Genomic DNA, 23,556 nt, shown 5'->3' with positions numbered 1-23,556 from the left:
GAATATACCTCGGTCAAAAGCCATCTTGACATCTTCAATTAGGTCACTAAATCCTGACACTCGGTACAGTCCTTCAGAATTAAGACCTGGAAGAACAGAGCATGGCAGCAAATTGGTTTCTTTGGAATTATCCCTTTTCTTTAAATTTTAACTTATTCCCACACTTCAGGCTTGAGAGGTAATGTGTCAGAAAGATTGAGAAAATGTGCATGCTTCTACCTTTTCACACTTTTTCCTAAAATAAAACCATTTCACTCACAGTTCTTTAATTCTCACCTAATGTCACCTGAATATTTATAAATTGGCTTATTCTGTCTAATTAGATCAAATATGTAAAGCCTTACGGGAAACAGCTCATCACCCCAATTACACCATAAATTCTTTACGTAACAGATGACTAAGATAAGCTATATTAATAGGTTGCAGCAGTTTTTCCCAAGAGAGAAAGAATAATTAGGCACAGCTCTGGCTCTGGCATTGGAGAGCTTTCACAGCATTCATCCTAGCTTCCTGGACCCAAGGAAAACAGAAAAACTGAGAAATGCACTCAACTCTACATGTCAGCTTCTGCAGACTGGAAGCACCAGCTACAAATATATCTTTAAGCATATTTTCTGCAACTGGTTTAATCTGCCTCAAAAACAAGCAGCTTACGTGTTAATTCATTTGACTTGAGATCATTTGACATCTGAAGCCATTTTCCCCAAAAGTGCAGAAAAGAGTCAAGCGTGTAGTGCAGTGAGGCCCCCAGGGAGGCATCGGGACTTGTAAGGGTGCCGCGGCTGCGCTGCAGGGCCTCACCTCTGGCTTCGATCTCCCTGATGCACATGTCCACCACCATTGGCCGCGTGGTGATGTGTGCTTTCACGAGCGTTGTCAGGTCACAGCTGTACACTTTCTTCACGTGCTTCAAGTCTGGCTTACAGTCATTGGGGACCATCTTGGAACACTGCTTATGAACATTCAAACCACAATCTACGCAAAGAATGAAGAAAGGAAACATTTCTTTCAGGGTTTTGAGCATTCTGAGTGTTTACTTTGCAGCTCAACTTAGGTTTTCAGTAGATTAGCCTCCAGTAGTTCCTTCAGGGTAGAGAGACAACATTCCCATTTTTTCTCTTGGAAAATTTCAGTTATCAGCTAGGAGACCAGAATTCTAGCTTATTCATCGTTTTCCTTGCTGTGTGATGACCTCAGTAGAATACCACCCCTCAAAGTGCTTACAAAACATAGTATTATGCCAAATAGCCAGTTCTATGGTTTGATATGCTTTTCCTCTCCAAAATTCATGTGTTAGAAACTTGATTCCCAAGACAGCAGTGCTGGGAGGTGCTTAGGTGTCGAGAGCTCTGCCGCTACACACAGGGCTCGCGGAAGTGGCTCCCTTCTCCTCTGCCTCGGGAGGATGCGGCAGGAAGCCGCGCCACACACTGCCACCTTGATCCTGGACTTCTCAGACCCCAGGACTGTGAAGAATACATCTATGTTCCCTATAAACTACCCAGTCCGTGGAATTTGTTCTAACAGCACAAAATAGACTAAGATGGCTAACTAAAAATCAGTTTCCTTAAAGTTACATAGAAATTGTATTTAATGTGAGAATTAATATATTTGATATGAAGTAGCAGAATTGGACCTCCAAAAGTAAGAGTATTCAAGGGCTTTTTAAAGATCTATTTAAAGGCAGAGTTACAGAGAGGCAGAGAGAAGTCTTGCATCTGCTGGTTCCCTCCCCAACTGGCTGCAACGGCCGGAGTTGTGTAGATCCAAAGTTGGGACCCAGGAGCTTCTTCTGGGTCTCCCACGAGGTGCAGGGGCCCAAGGCCTTGGGCCATCTTCCACTGCTTTCCCAGGCCATAGCAGAGAGCTGGATCGGAAGAGGAGCAGCCAGAACTTGAACTGGTGCCCACATGGATGCAGGCACTGCAGGCGGCAGCTTTACCCGCTATGTCACAGCGCCGGCCTCTCCAAGGCCTTTTTAAAGCTTTGCTGCTCCTATTTAGATCTACTTAAAATCCTTTCTATATATAACTAATACATAATTCATCCAATAGCCCAAAATTATTGTTTCTTCCTACTATCCCCATTTAATAAGGGCTTACTAGTATTGGGCACTTTTCAAGGGCTATACATTTATTATTGCATTTAAACTGACAAAGTTCTATGAAACGGGTACCTCAGAGTACCAACTATACTTTTACCCCATGTACAAAGCAGAGATGGGATTTAAGCATTGGGACGATTCTATATTGCTTCTATTCAGTTTATTTGCTTTGTAGTTTTGCTAGGTTATAAATTTTAAGAAGCCAGAACCCAAACATCTTTTAGTTATTACTATTTTGAATCTCTATTTTCCCCATTAAGAAGCACCACAAATTTTGGAAGGAATAAAGAATACAAATATTTTGTTAAATTATACTAGAGACTAAAGAAAAATCATAACTGAATAAACAGTTCTACTAAAATAAATGTAATCTTTGTTTTTAAAAGCATAACCTGGGGCTGGTGCTGTGGCATAATAGGTTAATCCTCTGCCTGCAGCACCAGCATCCCATATGGGAGCCTATTCTAGTCCCAGATGCTCCTCTTCTGATCCAGCTCTCTGCCATGGCCTGGTAAAGCAGTGGAAGATGGCCCAAGAACTTTGGCCCCTGCACCCACATGGGAGACCTGGAACAAGTTCCTGGCTTCAGATTGGCTCAGCTCCGGCTTTTGGGCCATTTGGGGAGTGAATCAGTGGATGGAAGACCTTTCTGTCTTCCTCTCACTATCTGTAACTCTCCCTCTCAAATAAATAAAATCTAAAAACAAACAAAATATAACCTATTTGTTTTTAAGTTCAAGAAACCCTGATGTTGACCTCTTGCAAATCCAGTCCAAGTGGAATGTGCAATTTATATAAGGCCAGGTCTTAATGAAATCCCAGTGAAAATCCTCAGTAACACGGTTATCGAGGGATCTGTGAGCAAGCTTCAGTTTATCCTTGTGGTTCTGGCAGAAAGGAGGGCGTCCTATCCACCTCTCAGAACTGTTATGATAATGAATGAGCTGATGCATTCAGGGGATTTGCATGTTGCAAACTGCTAGACAAAAGCTGGCGATCATCATCCCTCATCCATCCATCATCGTAATTATGACCTTTGGTAAAACTTACTAGCTGCAATTTAGTTACAAAGGGTAGTAACAAGACAGAGAAAGGCAAAATTAGCCAGCATATAAGTGGAATCTTTCCTTCGGTCAGCGGCTAGATACTGCCAACCTGAAATTAGAACGTAAAGCCTGTGGTGACTCTAAGGGAGAAATTCCTATGTACTTGGCACCATCCATGTGCAAAGACAGCCCAAGTACAGAGGAAAGAGCTGTCTTTGCACATGAGTGTGCAAGTGAACACACTGGAGATGGCCTCATCCATGCTGACAGTGTCCAAACATCATCACCACTTAAGAACAACAACTTCTTTGAACCAAAAAAGGCTTCCAGGGCAAGAGCTCAACCTCTGCTGTCTGAGGAAATGGCCCGATGCTATTGATGCTATTTCTTGATGGCTATATTGTGTCCAAAACAAAACTCAAATTCCTCTTGACACCTGTAGTAAAGATTTCCAATCTAATCACAAGGCAAATCAATGGCAAAATGTTCACTTCAAAGAGATTTTAATGTCTTGGATAATTTCTACAACTGAAGGATTCAGCCTAGAATCTCTGAGCTGTGATTTTTAGTTTCCTGTGCCACAGTTATGCAAAGCAGAAATGTTTATCAGGGTTCACGTGAAGCTTAAGTGTTAAATATGTAAAATGCTCACACACAGTAAACTGTTTACCAAGACTATGTTATTGTTATTTAGAAGAATGAAACAATGTTCTGAGAGACCTTTTTGATGGAGTATGCCAGGGCTCGTTATACGCTATTGCCATAATCGGCTTCAGGTCAGAGTCTATGAACTCTGTGTGTGAGGCTGATGTGAATGCGGCCCTGGAAAGGACCTGTAGAAACAGAGCATCAGAGACTTCCATATCTACACTGTCCCTGATGCATTCAGTTTATAAACAAATATCCCCAACCACGAGGAAGATGCCACTCCTCTCTGACTGCTTTCAGGACATTTGAGGGGTTTTCACTCTCATACTCTCCAGCCCCTTCTGAGGTCCCCGCAATGCAAGTATTAAATCTTCTGCTATTGTCTCACAGTTCTCTGAGGCTTAGTTCACTTTTAAAAATTATTTTCTCTTGCTTGTCCAAATTGGCTAACTTTTACAGATCTCTGTAAGTTCATCCATTTCTTCCTCTGTTGTCTCCAGTCTGCTACGGAGCCTGCCATTCACTGTGCTCACTTTGGTTAGCATACCTTTCAGTTCTAAAACTCCCCTTTGGTTCTTTTTTAAACCATATTTTCTATTTTTTTCTGTTGGTTCAATTGTGTTCACATTAGCTTGCTGGAATATTTTTATATGGTATTGTTTTTCTCGTCTGGTAATTCCAACATCTGTATCATCTTGATGTTTGTCAGCTGCCTTTTTCCATTTGAGATTTTCCTGGTTTGGTATGAGTAATTCTGACCTGTATCTTGGATATTTTGAGTGTTTTAAGACTACGGGTCCTATTTAAATCTCGGATTTTAGCTTGTTGAGATTTAGGACACCATGGCCTGGCTCACTTTCGTAGACTGTGGCTCAAATGTCAACCTAGTTTACAAAGCCTTTGTTTTGCTCTCACAGTGCTATTTTGCTGGCCTCATACATTACCCAGATGGCAGGACTCTAACCCCGCCCCTTCGCCCCGTTCTCCAGGGTGCTGGGTGGGAAGGAGATGGCTACTGCCTAGATATTGCAGGTAGGCTGGAAGTCTGGGCTGTGTCCACAAACTTGGGGAGAAACACTGTTTTGCATGTAACAGCAGGGGAAGCATGGAAAACAGTTCTGATTATAGTTTCAGCTGCCTCATTAATGCAAATCAGGGATGAAAATAGGGCTCCGCTCACAGTCTTGGGCTGAGAGGGTGCTGCTGCTACCACAGGGTGGAGATAAAAGGATCCTACCCATGGACTTGGCCAAAGAGGGGTGGTACTTTCTCCTGCAAGGTAGGGTTGGAAGCCATGGGCTCTGCCCACAGATTCACAGGAGAGGAGTTAAACCCTTGCTTGATATTGCAGGGTGGGAGTGAAAAACAGGCTGCACCCACCGACTGCTTTAGCAGCATCCGCTGAGAAGGGGTAGGGATGTGGCCTTTTTCATGGTGTTTACCTGCAGCACAGCAGGCATGGCTCAAAGTTCCCATCCTGCTGGCTGCCCTTTCCTCAGGGCTTAAGCTAGGAAAAGCAGGCTTTTTGGGGATTATTTCTTGTCTGCCTGTTGGGTTTTAGGAGTTGTAGCCTTCTATAGTGCTCAGACTGGGATATACAGGAGGTAAACACACACATACACACACCCCAGAAGGAATGTCACAGCTGGGCTGTTCCTCTAGTGCTGAGGTCCCTGTGTGCTTTTCTCTTCTCTGACTTTGAAGTTTTTCTTCCAGGGTCTTCTATTAACAATTATCGGGAAGAATAAAGTGAAGCATGTTTACACATTTGGTCTGGAACTGGAAGACTCCTTACATAGTGTTTTAAAAGTATGTAATTTAGCCAAGCTTCATAATCTAGGAACAGTGATGATGTGCCTCTTTCTTTAAATGTGTACACACAGGTCACAGACTCAGCTGGAAAGCCCTCTTGGTAACAACCAATCATTTCACACATGCACACAGTGGCACAGAGCAGTGAAATGATTCCTTCAAGTTCTTTAGCCAGGAAGTGGCAGGGCTGAGACTGACCGGATCCTGGATTGCTAATTCCCAGCCTGCTCCCTGAGTCATACACCCTGCTTTTCACCAGGGGTACAATGTATACCCTGAGGGCTTTTTTTGTCATTGAAGATTAATTTTCTCTTTTCAGTCTTTCAATAATGTATATTATAACTTTCATAACTTACATACACTTGAGTTTTAAAAACACTGTTGCATTTTACCCAAATGAGTCTCTCACATTATCTAACTATGACTGATCTGGTAGGGTTTTTAAAAAAGCAGCAATCAAACCTACTCATTATATTGTTTTGTCATGTTCTTTCCCTATGTATGAACTCTAAATGGAAATCCGACAGAAAGCAAAACAAATGTTTTGATTCATCCATATAATGCGTAAACATCTGAATGGCTCTAATGGTGTTAATAATCACTTCTTTCCTTTGAGTGTTTGGAGTCATTTCCCATTTTAAATAATGGTAGGATCCTCAATTTACTTGTGAGTTGGTGAAAATAAACTCATGGCTGGGTTTAGGTATTTACAAGAGGAAGTATTTTCTAAACTGATTATTTTTCTCACATTTGAGTAAGACAGAACTATGGAAAAATCTGCTCAGTTTTAGCACTAAATTTCAAAGGTCAAATTTTTGGCAGGAGTGCACATGAAGCCCTTCAGAAGACCACGGCAAAGGGCAAAGTCAGGAAAGCCTCATTTTTATTCTGGGAAGGTCACAGTACAGTACTCCAGCCCTGAGCGTGCTCTAAAAATTGCTGCTTCAGGGACTAGCAATGTATCACTGTTTCAGTTTGCCACTGAGATTTTATTTGGTTTTCGTACTTATTTATTAAAGTCATATGATTCCTATACAGCTGCGTTTCTCCCAGAGAAGCTCTACACTGTAAAGCGGGGGGTGGGAGGGTTGTCCATAAAAGATTTCGCTTGTTCCATCTCTTGCTTTTGGTAGGCTCTCTTTACGTTAGTATTAAAGCATACTTCCTACCTTCTAATTTCTCAAGTTAATAAGCATAGAATATATGAAAAGAGAATGAAAAATTTAAATCACATTTAGTCTATGCTCTCAACATATTCTTCCACTTATACTATTAACTTCAGGCTAGTCTCATTTTCTGGGCCTTAATTTCTCTAAAACACATCTATGCCATATATCTAGAAAGCACAGAAACGTATTTTTTGAAGTGATTAGCTGATATTATTTATAGTCTATTGACAGGATTAAGGGGTGACATAATTATGTTATATGTTTTGAAAGGCAAATTATTTTTTCAAAGACGTATTTATTTGAAAGGCAGTTAAAGAGATCCTCCATGTATTGGTTCACTCCAGAAATGGCCTCAAAAGCCAGGGCTGGGCCAGGCCAGGCCAAAGCCAGGAGCTTCACCTTGGTAGCAGAGGCCCATCTACTGCTTTTCTGGGTAACATAAGCAGAGAGCTGGCATCACAGATGGTGCCACTATGTCACATGCTGGCCTTCAGACAATTAGTTTTCTATGAGTATTCATATTTTATCTAGAAGAAGTTATATTCTTTTTTTTTTTTTTTTTTGACAGGCAGAGTTAGAGACAGAGAGAAAGGTCTTCCTTTTCCGTTGGTTCGGTGCACTGCGCCGATCCGAAGCCAGGAGCCAGGTGCTTCCTCCTGGTATCCCATCCAGGTGCAGGGCCCAAGCACTTGGGCTATCCTCCACTGACTTCCCGGGCCACAGCAGAGTTGGACTGGAAGAGGAGCAACCAGGACAGAATCTGTCCCCTGACCGGGACTAGAACCTGGGTGCCGGTGCTGCAGGTGGAGGATTAGCCTAGTGAGCCGCAGCGCTGGCCAAGAAGTTATATATTTTTTTTTACAGGCAGAGTGGACAGTGAGAGAGAGAGAAAGGTCTTCCTTTTGCCATTGGTTCACCCTCCAATGGCTGCCGCAGCCGGCGCACCGCGCTGATCTGAAGGCAGGAGCCAGGTGCTCTCCTGGTCTCCCATGCAGGTGCAGGGCCCAAGGACTTGGGCCATCCTCCACTGCACTCCCTGGCCACAGCAGAGAGCTGGCCTGGAAGAGGGGCAACCGGGACAGAATCCGGCGCCCCGACAGGGACTAGAACCCGTTGTGCCGGTGCTGCTAGGTGGAGGATTAGCCTAGTGAGCCGTGGCGCCGGCCCAAGAAGTTTTATATTCTTAAACATCTCTTAGTTATGCGCCATCCCCCCCACCCAAATGTTCTAAAACATATTAGAAGTTACTACTTTCCTAAGTAAAATTAAGAATATTTTGTTTGGAGTATGTGAAAATACTTCTTTCAACTAAAAGGAGCTACCTGGAACTTCTAAGCAACTCGTCAGTTTCTCACTGACTTCCAAAGATGACTACAACTTGTAAAATCAAGGCAGTAAATAAAACAAAACACATTGGGGCTGGCGCTGTGGCACAGCAGGTTAAAGCCCTGGCCTGAAGTGCCGGCATCCCATATAAGTGCTGGTTCTAGTCCTGGCTGCTCCTCTTCTGATCCAGCTCTCTGCTACGGCCTGGGAAAGCAGTAGATGGCCCAAGTCCTTAGGCCCCTGTACCCGCATAGGAGACCCAGAAGAAGCTCCTGGCTGTGGATCAGCTGAGCTCCAGCTGTGTGGCCATCAGGGAGTGATGGAAGACCTCTCTCTCTGTCTCTACCTCCCTTTGTAACTCTCTCTTTCAAATAACTAACATCTTAAAACAAAAACAAAACACCACTCCTACTTCTATTCTTCAACCTGAAAGCTAAATACTTGTATACTTGAAATAATAATTATACCCTATTTTTTTTTTTTTTTTAACAGGCAGAGTGGACAGTGAGAGAGGGAGACAGAGAGAAAGGTCTTCCTTTGCCGTTGGTTCACCCTCCAATGGCTGCCGCGGCCGGCGCGCTGACCGCGCTGATCCGATGGCAGGAGCCAGGAGCCAGGTGCTTTTCCTGGTCTCCCATGGGGTGCAGGGCCCAAGCACCTGGGCCATCCTCCACTGTACTCCCTGGCCACAGCAGAGGGCTGGCCTGGAAGAGGGGCAACCGGGACAGAGTCCGGCGCCCCAACCGGGACTAGAACCCGGTGTGCCGGCGCCGCTAGGCGGAGGATTAGCCTATTGAGCCGCGGCGCCGGCCAATTATACCCTATTTTGGGAACTAACATCTGCCATTCTGATTGGGGACAGCAATGATAGGAAACACTGAAAACAGGAAGGCACCTTTACAACCAATAAAAAAGTTGAAGTGTCTGACTTAAAACAGTAACTATCCTTAATTTCCTAGAATATTCCGACAAAGCTAAAGTGAAAGTAATTCAGGAATGCTGATGGAATGATGTTTCTTTGAAGAAGGATGTTTGATAACCTCAATGATGACATAATATATTTCTTTAGCCTATAAGCTTACATTTCAGAGAGAGAGGAAAAAGTTTGGGGAAGCTCATCTCTCTGGACAACAGCCATCCTTTGAACTTCACTGGTACAGGCCGCCTACTTGGGTCATAAATGTTTCAGCAAGAGGAGCACCCCTCCCAGGCTGCAGTTACTCCGTTGCAACATTATTTCACTCTTTAAAGGGGCTTGAGAAAGGGGGGAGACCACAGTAGACAAGACTGTTCACCGTCTCCTCTGTCACCTGTTCTTGCTGAGCTTTGATAAAGCCCTTCGTTCTCATGGCTGTCCCTGCTACCCTCTTAGCTGTCCATGTTGTCTGTGCTGTGCACGCCCCATCGGACAGCTTATCTGTTATTTTATCAAGTCTGAGTCCTACAGCAACTCTGCCAACTTTGTGGTTGGGAGCCCATGTAATACTTTCACAGATGTTTTTAAAAGGAGGGGGGGCTGAGTGGGTGGGATAAAAAATTGCTGCTTTTAGCAAATACTGCTTAAAAAAATTCCTGAGATGCTCTCTTCTGCCTTGGTGAATTTTTCAAAAAAGAAGCCAGAGCTAAGCAAACCGTGTTAGAGATCTAAATGAGGTAAATCCATCTGTTTCTGATAGGCAGTGAGCCTGCCATTTTTCTTTAAGTTTTTTTTTGTAATTTAATAAATGTGAATTTACAAAGTGCAACTTTTGCATTGTTGTGGCTTCCCCCCCAACCTCCCTCCCTCCCGCAGCCCTCCCATCTCCCACTCCCTCTCCCATCCCACTCTTCGTCAGGTTTCATTTTCAATTATGTTTATATACAGAAGATCAACTTAGTATATACTAAGCAAAGATTTGAACAGACTGCACCCACCCAACCGCACAAGATGAAGAGTACTGTTCGACTAGTAGTGTTATCGGTAACTCTCATAGTAAAACACATTAAGGACAGAGATCCTACGTGAGGAGCATGTGCACAGTGACTCCCGTTGTTGATTTAACAACTGACACTCTTATTTATGATGTTAGTAATCACCCAAGGCTCTTGTCATCCTGCCATTTTTCTTTGGAAATGTCTTCGATGTCAGTGGCTAGTGAGTCGGTTTCCCACTGCTGCTCTAAGGAATGACCACCTCAGTGCTGTACGCAACATGCATGTATGATCCTGCAGTTCCGGGGGCAGGAAGTCAAAGTCAGGGGTAGGGGGAGAATCTGTTTATCCGCTTGCCTGTTCCAGCTTCTAATGGCTTTCCTGCAGTCCCTGGCTTGTGGCCTCTTCCTCCACCTGCAAAGCCAGCAGCATGGCATCTTCTCTCAGACCCCTGCTTCTGTCTGTCCTTGCCGCCTCATTCTGTGACCTTCATCCTCCTGGCTTCCTCCTACAAGTTCCCTTGTGAGTGTGACCGTATGGTCCGCCCCAACATCAAGGGTCACCTCCCTTGTTTCAATATCCTTGATTTAATCATACCTGCCAAGTTCCTTGCATCGTGAGAGGCAGTACGTCCACAGGTTCCAGGGACTGGCAAGTGGGTATCTTTGGGACACTACTCAGCCCTCCACAGTGAACAGGTACTTTCCTTAAATTCTTAATTCTGTCCATTCTGTTTTAGATAGAGTAGATGGCTCAAAAGCCACATGAGCCTGAGTCCCTTTACACCTAAGAATCTCACTGTCAACCCAAATTTAATTAGCTGTCATAGAAAACAGAACTAATTTGAACTTGTGCTTTTATTATACATTAATCTGGTTCAAGTCGCATAGAACATAATGCTTTTAAGGACAAGCTAAAATACACAAAGAAAATCTCCTCAAGGCTTTTCTTTCAATTCCCAACCTTCACTCTCAGTAAGAGGTAGAGGCTATTAATGTGGGCAGCTGTGAGGATGGGGCTGAATCACTTCCTTTCTCCTTTTTTCCCCTCACACTATTACGGTAATAAATGTCCCAAAACATTTCCTTCAAACGTGATTTGGGATTGCCACATGTAATATTACCAAAGATTATTCTCAAGTATTCTCTGCTAATAGCTGACTCAGAATTCTTACTAAGATGGCCTTCACTTTTTAAAAACATAAATGATACACATCACTACTCTTGCAAAAGAAAAGCTTATGTTCGTGACAGTCCTAAAATGAGGAAGAAGCTGGCCCAGGCTTTCTCAGAAAGGCAAATCCAGTTGATTCAAGACCCTCATTCCAAGAGCAGGCGATCTGTGCCTTGGAAACCGTTCTCTATTTGCCTTTGCAAAGCCAGGGGTTCCTACTTCAGCGAGGTTCTGCTGGATTGGACTCTGAGCTGAGACTCTCCTAGATGACAACTCTGCACAGTTCCAAGTCTCTGCTTGTGGAGTTCTCACCCCACTCCTCCCTGTGGCATGGCCTGGTGGTGACACACGCCTGGCACCGTACCGCACTTGAGTGATGCTGAGGGAATAACTGAGAGCAGAGACTGGGAACATTCGGAAGTAATGCATATTGCAGCTTCCAAGAAAATGCAAATTAGAAACAAGACAAATCGGACTGGAGAGAGTGCTACACATAATAGACAACAAATATTCCACTTAAAAATCATGCCACAAGAGAAATGAGGGTCTATCAGTGATAAATCTGACAGTTAACACAGGTACCATTTTGAAATACTTAGTGTACTTTTTTTAGTCTAAGGCTGCATGCTAAAGACAGGGAAGATGACTTTTTTCACTTTATGAATTAAATAGCAAGAAAGACACTTATGAACTATACATTTAGAATTCAGATGATTATTTTTAAGGCTATGACAGAATTTATAGCACTTGGTAAGTGGCCAGTATTCAATGCAGAAACGAATTTCAAACAACATGAATAATTACTTTATTTCACAAAGTATTTTAGTAAGTCCTTGAGTTGGGTATTTCCTTATGTGTAGTCTTAACATTTCTGAATTTAAGCCTAAAATACCATGATTACATTTTACAGAAAGGATTTGATAGTCAAGATTTCAAAATGTCACAAAGAAAATATTAGTGAGTAGGTGTTTTTTTGGAAGTTGGTAACCATGTTTGAAGATAAACTCACAGAATTTTTAAAGCTTCAATTTCATTCCACAAAAATTTAGTGAGAACAATTCAGTTTGACAAGTTGCCTTTAAAATTCAGTTTCCTAGGCAACAATCATAGGGCCCTGTAAACTGCTTTTGTAAAAAAAAAATTCTTATAAATTTAGTTACTGCAACATTAAAGGCAACTATTGAATATAATTGCTTAACTTTCATATCTCTTTATCAGACTTTTTGCAAAAGGCTGATTTCTCTCTTTAGTAGACTAAAGACCAGTTCCCTAGTTTGCTGCCCATCAAATGCAAGAAGGTTATAGGCAGGTAATATATTCCAAAGCAGCTGCCTGACAATCCAGTGTAATGTGTGTGCGTAAGACCAAACTAGGATCCTGCCTATTATATGTGCATCATAACCAATCTCTGTGTACCCTGCTCCTAACTTTATAACAGACTCCATCAACGGATGCAGAAAGTGCTCTTACCTGCACATTTCACTCCCTGAGCAATGAGACCCCACATGAAATTGGCACAGTATTCACACCAGTGTGGCCCTCGGAATGTATGGACCTAAAAAAAGAATGGTGGCAAGGTGAGGAAGAGGGGAAACCAATGGATGAAGACGTTTCATCTCAAAGGTCTAGTATACTTGTATAAGCCAGTTAGTAATGAAAATGAAATATGGCAACATTTAGATCAACTCCAGTTGAGTGAAATTGACAAGCAGTTAAAGTTTTTTCAGGGTCTGATTTGCTTTTTTTCCCAGCAGCATTATCAGGAACTGAATTGGACTTGAACTAGCACTCTGATGTGGGATGCTGGCATTGTAAGTGGCAACTTAACCCATAATGTGCCATAATGCTGGCCCCAAGATACCTATAGGTCTTTAAGCATAAAAATGAGAAGATACTGAAGCCAGAGTTTCGGGGCAGCAAGTGAAGCTGCTGCCTGCAATGCTGACATCTCATATCAGAACCCCAGTTCGAGTCTTGGCTACTCTGCTTCTGATCCCACTCCCTGCTAATGTCCTTGAGAAAGTACTTGGGTACCCACCAACCATGGGGACATGGATGGAGTTCCTGGCTTCATGGCGCAGCCCTGGTTGTTGTAGCCATTTAGGGAGTGAACCCATGGAAAGAACTCTTTGTCATTCTCCCCTTCAAATAAATGATTTTTTTTTTTTTAAAGAAGGCATTCTAGATTAACTTGGATAAAAAAAAATTGGGGACAAGAGAAGCAAATGAATCCAAACCTCAAACATTAAAAACAGAACAACTCTGAATATATCTGTATGAAAATGCACTAGAGAAATAAAAAGGAGAGGTAAAAGGAATTAATCTGTAACAAGTTAGATCCACTTAAGATAATTTCACACACATATATCATTTCCTTCTGCAGAAAACAGTAAGAATAAAAATCACAAAATATTTAATTCCAACATAAAAATCTGCCAAAATTGCTATGCAAATAATGAAAGTCAGTTAAGACTGTCATTTTTACAATCATTATATTAATGTATTGACTAAACCTTTGAAAGAAAAATGATTTTAAGATACACATGCTCCAAACTTAAGGCATACCATTACTTATTCCATTCTGAACAATCATGTCAACTTAGACAAGCCATTGATTCCAAGATAAAATCCAGTTTCAGAGATATTAAAAGGTAAAATGTACACATTAGAGTCACTGAAATACATGGTATATCAGAATTAAAAATACTATTGGCCAAATATCCAATTAAAGATATTCTGGAATAGTCTTAGAATGGATGACCCGGAGCTCATTCCCAGTAGGTATCCGCTGGGGGGCTTGTTGCTGCCAAGTGAGCCTGAGTAAACTTCACATTCATTTTTGAAAAGGAAGCCATAATCCCACCTATGTCCTTCACGGAAAAAGGTCAGGAATGCAGACACAGCTGCTTCTGGATCGTTAGTGATGTTCACAGCCTGTAAACTGAAAGCGTTTCCTGGAGTTGCTCAGGCAGAGCCCAGGATCAAGCCAGATACTCTGTGATGTCCCTGTGTCCGTCAATGTTCCTCAGAGACAGCCATTTGGGGAATAAACCAATCGATGGAAGACGGTTTTCTCTGCTTCTCCCTCTCTCTAACTCTGCCTATCAAATACATCTTTTTTAAAAAAATGGATAAAACAAGCAATCTCACTTTGAGGGGAACTAGTGAAATAGCATGGCCAATTATCTTCTGATGGAATGTCTGAAAGTTGCATTAGGAGAGCAAAACCAGAGTGGATGGTGTTTTGTTTATAACTCGGAAAGATTTTTGACAAAGTATTGAGTTCTAGATGTCAGCAGAGAACTAATGCTCTCTCTCGCCTTCCTGAGAGCCACAGTGACGAAGGTGTTTACTAGTAAGACAGACGCTGAAGAAAGGGTTTTAACTGTCAGAGCAAGTCCCACGTTACAATTAAAAGATACATGGAGCTCAGAAAACAACTGTTAGGAAATTACATGGGCACCTTTTTAAAGTTAAAGGCATCCTAAGCTATCCTGAGATGTTTTATTTTTATTGTTTATTTTTAAAGATTATTTTTGAGAGGCAGAGTTAGAATGAGCCAGACCCAGAGATCTTCCATCCACTGGTTCACTTCCCTAATGGCCATGGTGGGGCCAGGTGGAAGTCAGGAGCCTGAAATCCCACCTAGATCTCCCACATGGGTGGCAGGAGCCCAAGTACTCTGGCCATCTTCTGCTTTCCCAGGCTAGGAGCTCATTACTCACCGGTATTGCAGTGCATAATACCAGCCCCTAGAGGTGCTGGCATGTGGTACAGCAGGCTAAACTGCTGCCTGTGATGCCAGGATCCTATGTGAGTACTGATTTGAGTCCCAGCTGCTCCACTTCTGATCCAGTTCCCTGCTGATGCACCTGGGAAAGCAGTGAAAGATGGCCCAAGTGCTTGGACCACTGCTGCCCATGTGGGAGACCAGCATGAAGCTCCTCCTGGCTTTGGCCTAGCCCAGTTCTGGCTGTTGCAGCCATCTGGGGAGTAAAATGGTGGCTGGAAGATCTCTGTCTCTTCTTCTCTCTTTAACTCTGCCTTTCAAATAAATGAATCTTAAAAATCACTTAGAGGGCCGGCACTGTGGTACAGTAGGCTAAAGCCCTGGCATGCAGCCTGCAGTGTTGGCATCCCATATGGGCACCTGTTTTAGTCCCAGCTGCTCCACTTCCAATCCAGCTCTCTGCTATGGCCTGGGAAAGTGGTGGAGGATGGCCCAAGTCCTTGAGCCCCTGCACCAATGTGGGAGACCCAAAGAAGCTCTTGGCTTTGGATTGGCCCAGCTCTGGCGGTTGCAGCCATTTGGGGGGTAAACCAACAGAGGGAATACTCCTTCCATCCCTCCATCTCTCTCCCTCTCTCTCCACCTAACTCTTTCAAATAAATTTTAAAATCATTTAGAAGGTAGTGTACTATGTAGCTTTCCTGGAAACTTCTAGAAAAAGGCTTTGCAGCACTAGAAGCTTACTATAAAATTCCATATTTGAAACAAGGTTTACCTGGATTCCTTTTAGAATTTTTGCATCTAAAAATCATACTTAAGTTCCCTTGGTTCTATGAGCTTTGGCTTCATGATTCTGTGCTGTATTTGTAAAATGTTGCTTACTGTAGGCCTTTTGTCTGTCTTATTCCCCTAGAAGGCATCAAAACATTGTGACTTTATTCAATCATTTTTATTCATTCACATTTATTAGTGATGATACAAAGATATAACTCAAAAAATTCATGCAGTTTCTCCTACAAGCACAGCAAGAAAAATGATCTGATGAAAGTGTGCAAAGGGTGAGGGAAGTGGAGGTGGGGACAGGGCACTGCTCAGGCCTAAGATGGAACCAGTGTGCTGAGGAGGTTTTAGCCAGCTCAGCGGATCAGGCCTGTGAGGCAGAGAGGGAGAGAGAAAGGGAGTGTGTGTGTGTGCAGGTGCACACTGGCGCAGGGTGCGTTTAGGAAAATCAAAGGCACAAGGCATGAGAGGAATGGTGTGTACTTGCAGAACTGCAGGAAAGTTCTGTTTCACCAGCGGAAGAAACGACTGTATGGCAGGAGACTAGCGAGGCAGCCAGGGCCTGTTCCATGCCTGCTGATTGATACCTTGCCCATGAACAATGCAGGGCTACTCCAGAGTTTTAGGGAGAGTGACCCATTTCAAGGGGCAAGGCTAGAGCCAAATGAAACAGGTAGGCTGGATGCTGTGGCAGCCATCCAGGAAGGAGGGAAATGTGGATCTGAACTTAGGTGGTGGTGATGAAAGAGACAGACTATAGTTACTTAGGACCCACAATCAACAGGGCTCGGAACTTAACTGAATCCTAGGGGAAGAAGCCAGGGATGTTGGGGTTCCTCGGGGCCTGGTGACTGTGGAGGGTGCCCTTGAAAGTATAAAAGCAGAGGCACTGGTTTGAAGGTGAGCTGGGGAGAGCTGGTTGAAAAATCAGGGAAAAATGGGCCACCAATGGAACTTGACTCCTGAGGGGTTGAATGGAGATGGGACCCAGGGCACAGTGACTGGCTCTGAAAGACTTTCACTTTTACTCTCCTGGAGTCGGGGCAGAGAGGATGGCTGTGCAGGAATGGTGGGACATCCAAAAGAATCACTGCAGGTCAGCGTCTGGAGGTGGGAAAGCTAAGGGAGTTCACTTAACATAATGACCTCCAATTCCAGCCATGGTAGAAAAAATTCCCTCCCCCTTATGGCTGAGTAGTATTCTGTATATATGTCCCACAGTTTCCTCATCTATTCCTAACTAGACAGACCCTGTGGTTGTTTCCATTTCCTGGGTATTGTGAATAATACTGCAATAAACACGGAAGTGCAGATGTGTCTCTGACATGCTGATTTCATTTCCCTTGGATAGATACCTAATAGTGGGGTTGCTGGGTCACAAGATAGCTGTGTGTTTAGTTCTGTGAGAAACCGCCATATTGGTTCTCAAAATGGCTGAGCTAACATTCCCACCAAAAGTGTACGAGAGTTCCCTTTTCTCCACAGCCTTGCCAAGTACTTCTCTTTTGCCTTTTTGTTAACAGCTAATCTAACTGGACTGAGGCGGTATGTCCTTGTGGTTTTGATTTGCATTTCCCTGTTGATTAGTGACACTGAGCATTTTTATGCACCTGTTGGTCACTTTTATGTCTTCCTTTGAGAAATGTCCGCGTAGATTCACTGTCTACTTTTTAACTGGATTTTTGTTTGTAGCTATTTAGTTGAGTTTTGTTTATATTCTGGTTATTAATCCCTTGTCAGATGCACTGCTTACAAATATTTTCTCTCATTCAGTAGGTTATCTTTTCATTCTGTTGCTTGTTTTCTTTGCTGTACAGTAGCTCTTAATTTGATGAAATCACAATTGTCTACTTTTACTTTTGTTCGCTATGCTTTTGGGGTCTGATCTCAAAAATTGTTGCCCATTTCAATGTCCTGAAACACTTCCCTTAAGTTTTCTTCTAGCTTCAAAGTTTCAGGTCTTACATTTAAGTAACATTTTGAGTTGACTTTTGTACATGGTGAGAGATAAGGGTCTAGTTTCATTCTATGTGGCTATCTATTTTTTCCAGCACCACTTATTTTTTTAAACAATATTCAAGTTTATTAAACAAATTTAAAAATTTTATAAAATGTTTAACTTTCATCAGCTTCAAGGTTTATGTTGCTCCCAAATTTTGCATATAACTGAACTTTCAAATCTGCTAACACTCGTTGAATTGATTCCACTCTGGATTCTAAGGCGTCAATTTCTTCTTGCAAATTTTTCTTTGCCTCTTCTAATATTTCCTGTGTTTCTTCTTGCGAGTGGCTGATGAAAATGTCACCAATCTGATAAGGAATCATCGAGCAGTCATCCTCTGCAAGCATGATGTCATCACAAGCATCTTCTAAATTTTGGAGTTGTTTCTTTTTTACTTCTATTTCTTCCTTTAGCTCTGTAGCACCACTTCCTGAAAACTGTCCTTCCTCCAATGAGTGTTCTTAGCACCGCTGTCAATGACCAGACTGTAGATGTGTGAGTAATCAGCCATGCAAAGAAAGACAAGTACTATGCGATCTCATGCATACGTGGAACCTAAATGTTGATCTCACAGAAGTCAAAGGCATAAAGGTGGTTACGAACTTCCTGCAGACAACTCTATGGGCACTGATGTCTGCTGAAACTTTTGTTGTCAGATATGGTTATTTTTGAATTATCTATCTTGAAAATGATTCAGTTAGAAACATTTAATGAAAGAAATGGGCATTCAAAATATAATAACTGAAAGATCAAAAGTTGCAGCTTGGGGAGTCTTTCTGCTTATGGATGCTAAGAAAGAAGTAGGTAGGGTATGGGAGAAAGTGGGTTTGGAAGGGTTCACCAGAGGTACAGGGGCTTGGGCCCACATCTGAGAGTCGCTTTTGCCTGAAATGCAATAGTGTCCTGAAATACACAGTGGACACTAAAAATCTTCAACTGGCCAGCATTCAGGGAAATAGAACTACTGGTGTCATTTACAACAAACACAGCTAACACACTCATCATGTGAAACTTTCATGTGTCATTTAAAAAAATGTGATTTTTATTCTAACCCTGAATTTTTATGTGTTCTTAAGTTTGTTTTGTTTTTCTCTTATTCTGTCACCTCTTTCTCTTGCTTCCTCACTCGTTTCTCCATTTTCTAATCACTAATTAAAGAAATTAACTTACTTAAGAGGCAGAGAGGGTGAGTCCCAGGTGCTAGTTGACTCTCCAGAAGCCACAAAGGTCAGGACTGGGTTGGGCCAGGAGGCTGAGTCTCCCATGTGGGTGCCAGAGGTACATTGCTTGAGCCATCACTGCTGCCTCCCATGGTCTGCACTGGCAGGAAGCTGGAATCTGGGGCCAGAGCCAGGTATCAAATGCAGGCACTCCGATATGGAAGGTGGGTACCTTAACCATTAGGTTAAGCGCCTGCCCCATGTGAACTGTGAAATAGGATGACAGATTTTTGCCAGCACCAAATATATGGCAAGAAAATGTGTTTGTCATCTAACTCTAGAAGGCCTTTTTTGAAAATGAAACAACTCTGTCTTCTAATCTGTGTTTCTCATCATTGAGGCTGGTGGGCAGTGGGCTTGTGATAAATGAGATGCTAGGAGCATCTTTATTACATGCATTCTGTTGTTAGTTACTGCTTCTTATAAGCTGAAGCGGCCTTCTGCTGTTCATATTCACTCCATGACCTCAAAGACATGCACTAGGTTTGTAAAGTGGGAGAGTGACCAATTCCTTTATAAGAAGCACCATTTTCCCCTGAAAGCTATTCAAACACACCATTTGATCAGTTTACAAAAAAGGATTCTTTTGGGGAGTGTGTTGTGGTAAGACCATTCAAAGGAGCCATCGGTTTTTAGCCTAGAACATTATTAGTAAAGTCAAGGATGTCCCAAGAAAAGCAACCTTATAGGAGGGCCACAGACATTTATTCTATGCCACCTCCTAAGCTTTTGGTCTGTCTTGACAAAGTGACACAGTACATGGCATGAATCGCGCCTTAATGAACAAGGGGCATAGTCAACAAATTTTAAAGGCCTCTTTGGCAACTGGAAAAAGACAACTTTATTACCATGGCATCTGGTGCTGCTTTTCACGTGTGAACAATTCTTTCAAAGTTAATCACTTTGTTGAAAGAGATGAAAGACTGGATTATCTGATGGACCCCAAGAATCTTGTCAGTGAAGGTACTGGTTAAAACTAGGATGAAAAAGTTGGTTTGGAGGCCACTGGGCTACTGAGGGACCCATGTGGCATAGGCTGTGTGTCAAGTATCTCCTGGCACTGACCTAGGTAAAAACTGAAGGCAGTTTGGGCTTGCTGTTACATGATTAAAATCCTGGCTTACATAAGAAAATTAACACCCCCTTGGGGCTGGCGCCATGGCGCAGTAGGTTGATCTTCTATCTGCGGCGCCAGTTTGAGTCCCGGCTGCTCCACTTCCAGTCCAGCTCTCTGCTGTGGCCTGGGAAGGCAGTAGAAGATGGCCCAAGTCCTTGGGCCCCTGCACCCACGTGGGAGACTGGGAGAAAATGCCTGGCTCCTGGATTTGGATCGGCGCAGTTCTGGCTGTCGTGGCCATTTGGGGAGTGAACTAATGGAAGGAAGACCTCTCTCTGTCTCTCCCTCTCACTGTCTATAACTCTCAAATAGAATAAAATCTTTAAAAAAAATTAACACCCCCACTTCTCATCATGTTTTAAGCATTCACATCTCTAGCTTGAATGCCAATAACAAGCAACTAAAGAGAAATACATGTTATGGGAAGATAAAGAAAAATTCAGCATTATCTTCATTATCCCTCCAAGCCAAAACATACAACCTTTGGAAACAAGCTTGAATGCCAACAGCTAAGGAGCATGCCTGCAAAGCCTGCTTCAAATGGAGGCCATGTTGGAGGCAATAAGAACATTAGAGGAAATTTTTGCTTGGGAAGGTGACAGTGACATTTCAGTGGCAATTTTTCATTTGGGAGGCTCTGAGTCAGCTTTCCAGCATGGTACTGGGTGATGGAGAGAACAGATGATCACAATCAAAACAAAAGCAATGTAGGTAGGCAGACAGCTGGGCAAGAACACCCCCCAGCCCAGCTCCCCACATGCTGTTTTATCTTTAGGGCAACCAGAATGTACTCTTTTAAGTGGCCAATGTTAGTCTTACCAAGATAGTTTTAAGCACTCTGGTTCATATGACATAGAATTTTAGCTGTAGTTTTACCATTTCAGTTAAAAGTATTTTTTAAAAGATTGATTTATTTGAAAGACACACACACACAGAGTTACCTTCCATCCACTGTTTTACTCCCCAAATGGTCACAACAGCTTGGACTGGGGCTATCCTCTCAAGGCCTGGGGCTATCCTCTGCTGTCTTCCCAGGCACATTAGTAGGAAGCTGGATCCGAATCAGAAGCTGGGACTCAAACTGGTACTCCTATATGGTATACGGTGTCACAAGGCCTGGCTTCACACACTGCACCACAACCCTGGCCCCTTCAGTATTTTGATTCAAGGTATTATAGCATGAAAAGAGAATGTACAGCACTGGCTGTGCATCATTTGCAGTAAATACATTAAACCACAGAGGAGTTCAAAAGGCAGGGAGGGCAACTTAAAATAGGGGTAGCTCTTGTGTTAAGGCAATACATTCTTGGGCCGGTGCCGTGGCTCACTTGGTTAATCCTCCGCCTGTGGCACCGGCATCCCATATGGGCACCGGGTTCTAGTCCCGGTTGCTCCTCTTCCAGTCCAGGTCTCTGCTGTGGCCTGGGAGGGCAGTGGAGGATGGCCCAAGTGCTTGGGCCCTGCACCCCATGGGAGACCAGGAGGAGACACCTGGCTCCTGGCTTCGGATCGGTGCAGTGCGGGCCGTGGCGGCCATTTGGGGAGTGAACCAACGGAAGGAAGACCTTTCTCTCTCTCTCACTGTCTATAACTCTGTCAAAAAAAAGGGGGGGGGGCAATACCTTCTTGTTTTTAAATCTAGTCAAAACTGCTAGTTGCCTTAAAACTATTGAGGAAAAGTCATTAACAGTGAGGTTTGGGTACAGTTAAGCTACTGGCACGGACATTACACTGGCTGTGTCTAGTCCTGTTGTCCTGACGGAATGGATATGTAGGAAAGGCAGAAGGAATGCACCCGGCACTCGCTGACACAGCTCTCAGCAGTGCTCACAGCAGGTGAGCAGCCAGGAGAGCAGGCGGACACAGCCATCGGGCAGCAGCAGAGGTGAGGGAGGCAAAGAGCTGGTGAAGGCACCCGGCTATACTACGCTGATGTTGGCAGGGAGAGCTGGCAGTCTGTGTGAGGCACACATTAACCTCCAAGGACTTTATATGGTCTGAAGTATCATTTTGAAGTGGATGACAATGACAGAAAACTGGCACCCTAATGTTTCAAGAGGGAGAAAACTTCAAAAATAAGGGGAGCACTCTAAAAGCCTATTAGACATTGACTGGCCAGACCACAAATGATGTCCTTTTAAACATGGGAAGTGACTACAAGAAGCAGCTAATACAATACGGTCAGACTGTAACAACACTAGTCTTACTGTAATTTAGTTCTGCTCTCACATGATGATTATTAGAAAGGTATTAATTGATTTATAAAAATATGAAAATGATAAATTATTTTCTATTCATAATAGTATACATACCGTAATTCAATATAAGGCTGCTTATTGAAAGTTTAAACTTTTTACTAATCCATTTATAATCTGCTCAGCCCTCCCTACCCCATGACTACAGTTGTGAGGGAAAAATATCTCTAGAATTATAGCTGAATCAATACAGTCCAAAAAGTGAATGTACTTAGGACCATATATAACCATATTAATGCTAGAACACACACACACAGTTGTGTTCAGTGTTCTGTTCTAAGCTGGAAGAGTGGTTCTTTATGTAGAAGCATCCATTTGAAACCTGGAATCAGAACATGGAAAATGCACTTTTTTTTAAGCATGATATCAGGTATAGATTATAGAATAACACGAAAATAATAATCAGTGGCCGGCGCTGTGGCTCACTAGGCTAATCCTCCGCCTAGTGGCGCCGGCACACCGGGTTCTAGTCCCGGTTGGGGCGCCGGATTCTGTCCCGGTTGCCCCTCTTCCAGGCCAGCTCTCTGCTGTGGCCAGGGAGTGCAGTGGAGGATGGCCCAGGTGCTTGGGCCCTGTACCCCATGGGAGACCAGGAAAAGCACCTGGCTCCTGGCTCCTGCCATCGGATCAGCACGGTGTGCCGGCCGCAGTGCGCCGACCGCGGCGGCCATTGGAGGGTGAACCAACGGCAAAGGAAGACCTTTCTCTCTCTCTCTCTCTCTCACTGTCCACTCTGCCTGTCAAAAAATAAAAATAATAATCAGTAACGAAAACATTTTTTATTTCAAAATAGGGTTCTTTGAAGTGTTATAAAACCTATAATTTCAAAAGTTAGGGATTTTTTAAAGCAAATTTTAGCAAATCCAAAGCAAATTTCTTAAGCTTTTTCTGATAGCTTTTTTTTTTTAAAGATTTACTTATTTATTTGAAAGGCATAGTTACAGAGAGGCAGAGGGAGAGACTGATCGATCGATCTTCCATCTACTGGTTCACTCCCCAAATGGCTGCAATGGCTGGAGCTGTGTCTGTCTGAAATCAGAAGCCAGGAGCTCTTTCCAGGTCTCCCAAGTGGCTGCAGGGACCCAAGGACATGGGACATCTTCTATTGCTCTCTCAGGCCATAGCAGAGAGCTGGATCGGAAGTGGAGCAGCCGGGATTTGAACCAGCATCTCTGCAGGCGGTGGCCCCAATAGCTTACTTTTAAAATTGTTTTTTTTTTTTTTGTAAAGGGCTTCTGTTTCCGATTTCAAGCACCAATTATT

At 43.2% G+C, this 23,556-nt stretch overlaps 1 protein-coding gene and 1 pseudogene across 12 annotated transcripts in view; both read right to left on the bottom strand.

Annotated features, from left to right (window-relative positions):
* CHN1 (chimerin 1) overlaps positions 1–23,556 on the bottom strand; it is a 260,367-nt gene that overhangs the window by 14,781 nt on the left and 222,030 nt on the right. For all 11 annotated transcript variants that reach the window (XM_089328121.1, XM_051848491.3, XM_008258770.5 and 8 more), the window contains 3 exons: positions 12,660–12,744; positions 802–975; positions 9–86 (listed from right to left, as the gene is read on the bottom strand). In XM_089328121.1, the coding sequence (XP_089184247.1) occupies positions 9–86; positions 802–975; positions 12,660–12,744 (337 nt within the window). The remainder of the gene's footprint in view (positions 1–8; positions 87–801; positions 976–12,659; positions 12,745–23,556) is intronic.
* LOC149127365 (prefoldin subunit 4 pseudogene) lies at positions 17,077–18,137 on the bottom strand (annotated as a pseudogene). Its single transcript, XR_016230786.1, has one exon. The product of XR_016230786.1 is annotated as a prefoldin subunit 4 pseudogene (transcript).

The sequence above is a fragment of the Oryctolagus cuniculus genome, chromosome 3 (assembly GCF_051225735.1).
Source record: "Oryctolagus cuniculus isolate XC-2025 breed Fujian yellow rabbit chromosome 3, ASM5122573v1, whole genome shotgun sequence".
NCBI classification, from domain to species: Eukaryota; Metazoa; Chordata; class Mammalia; order Lagomorpha; family Leporidae; genus Oryctolagus; species Oryctolagus cuniculus.
This window is presented reverse-complemented; position numbering and strand designations above follow the sequence as displayed.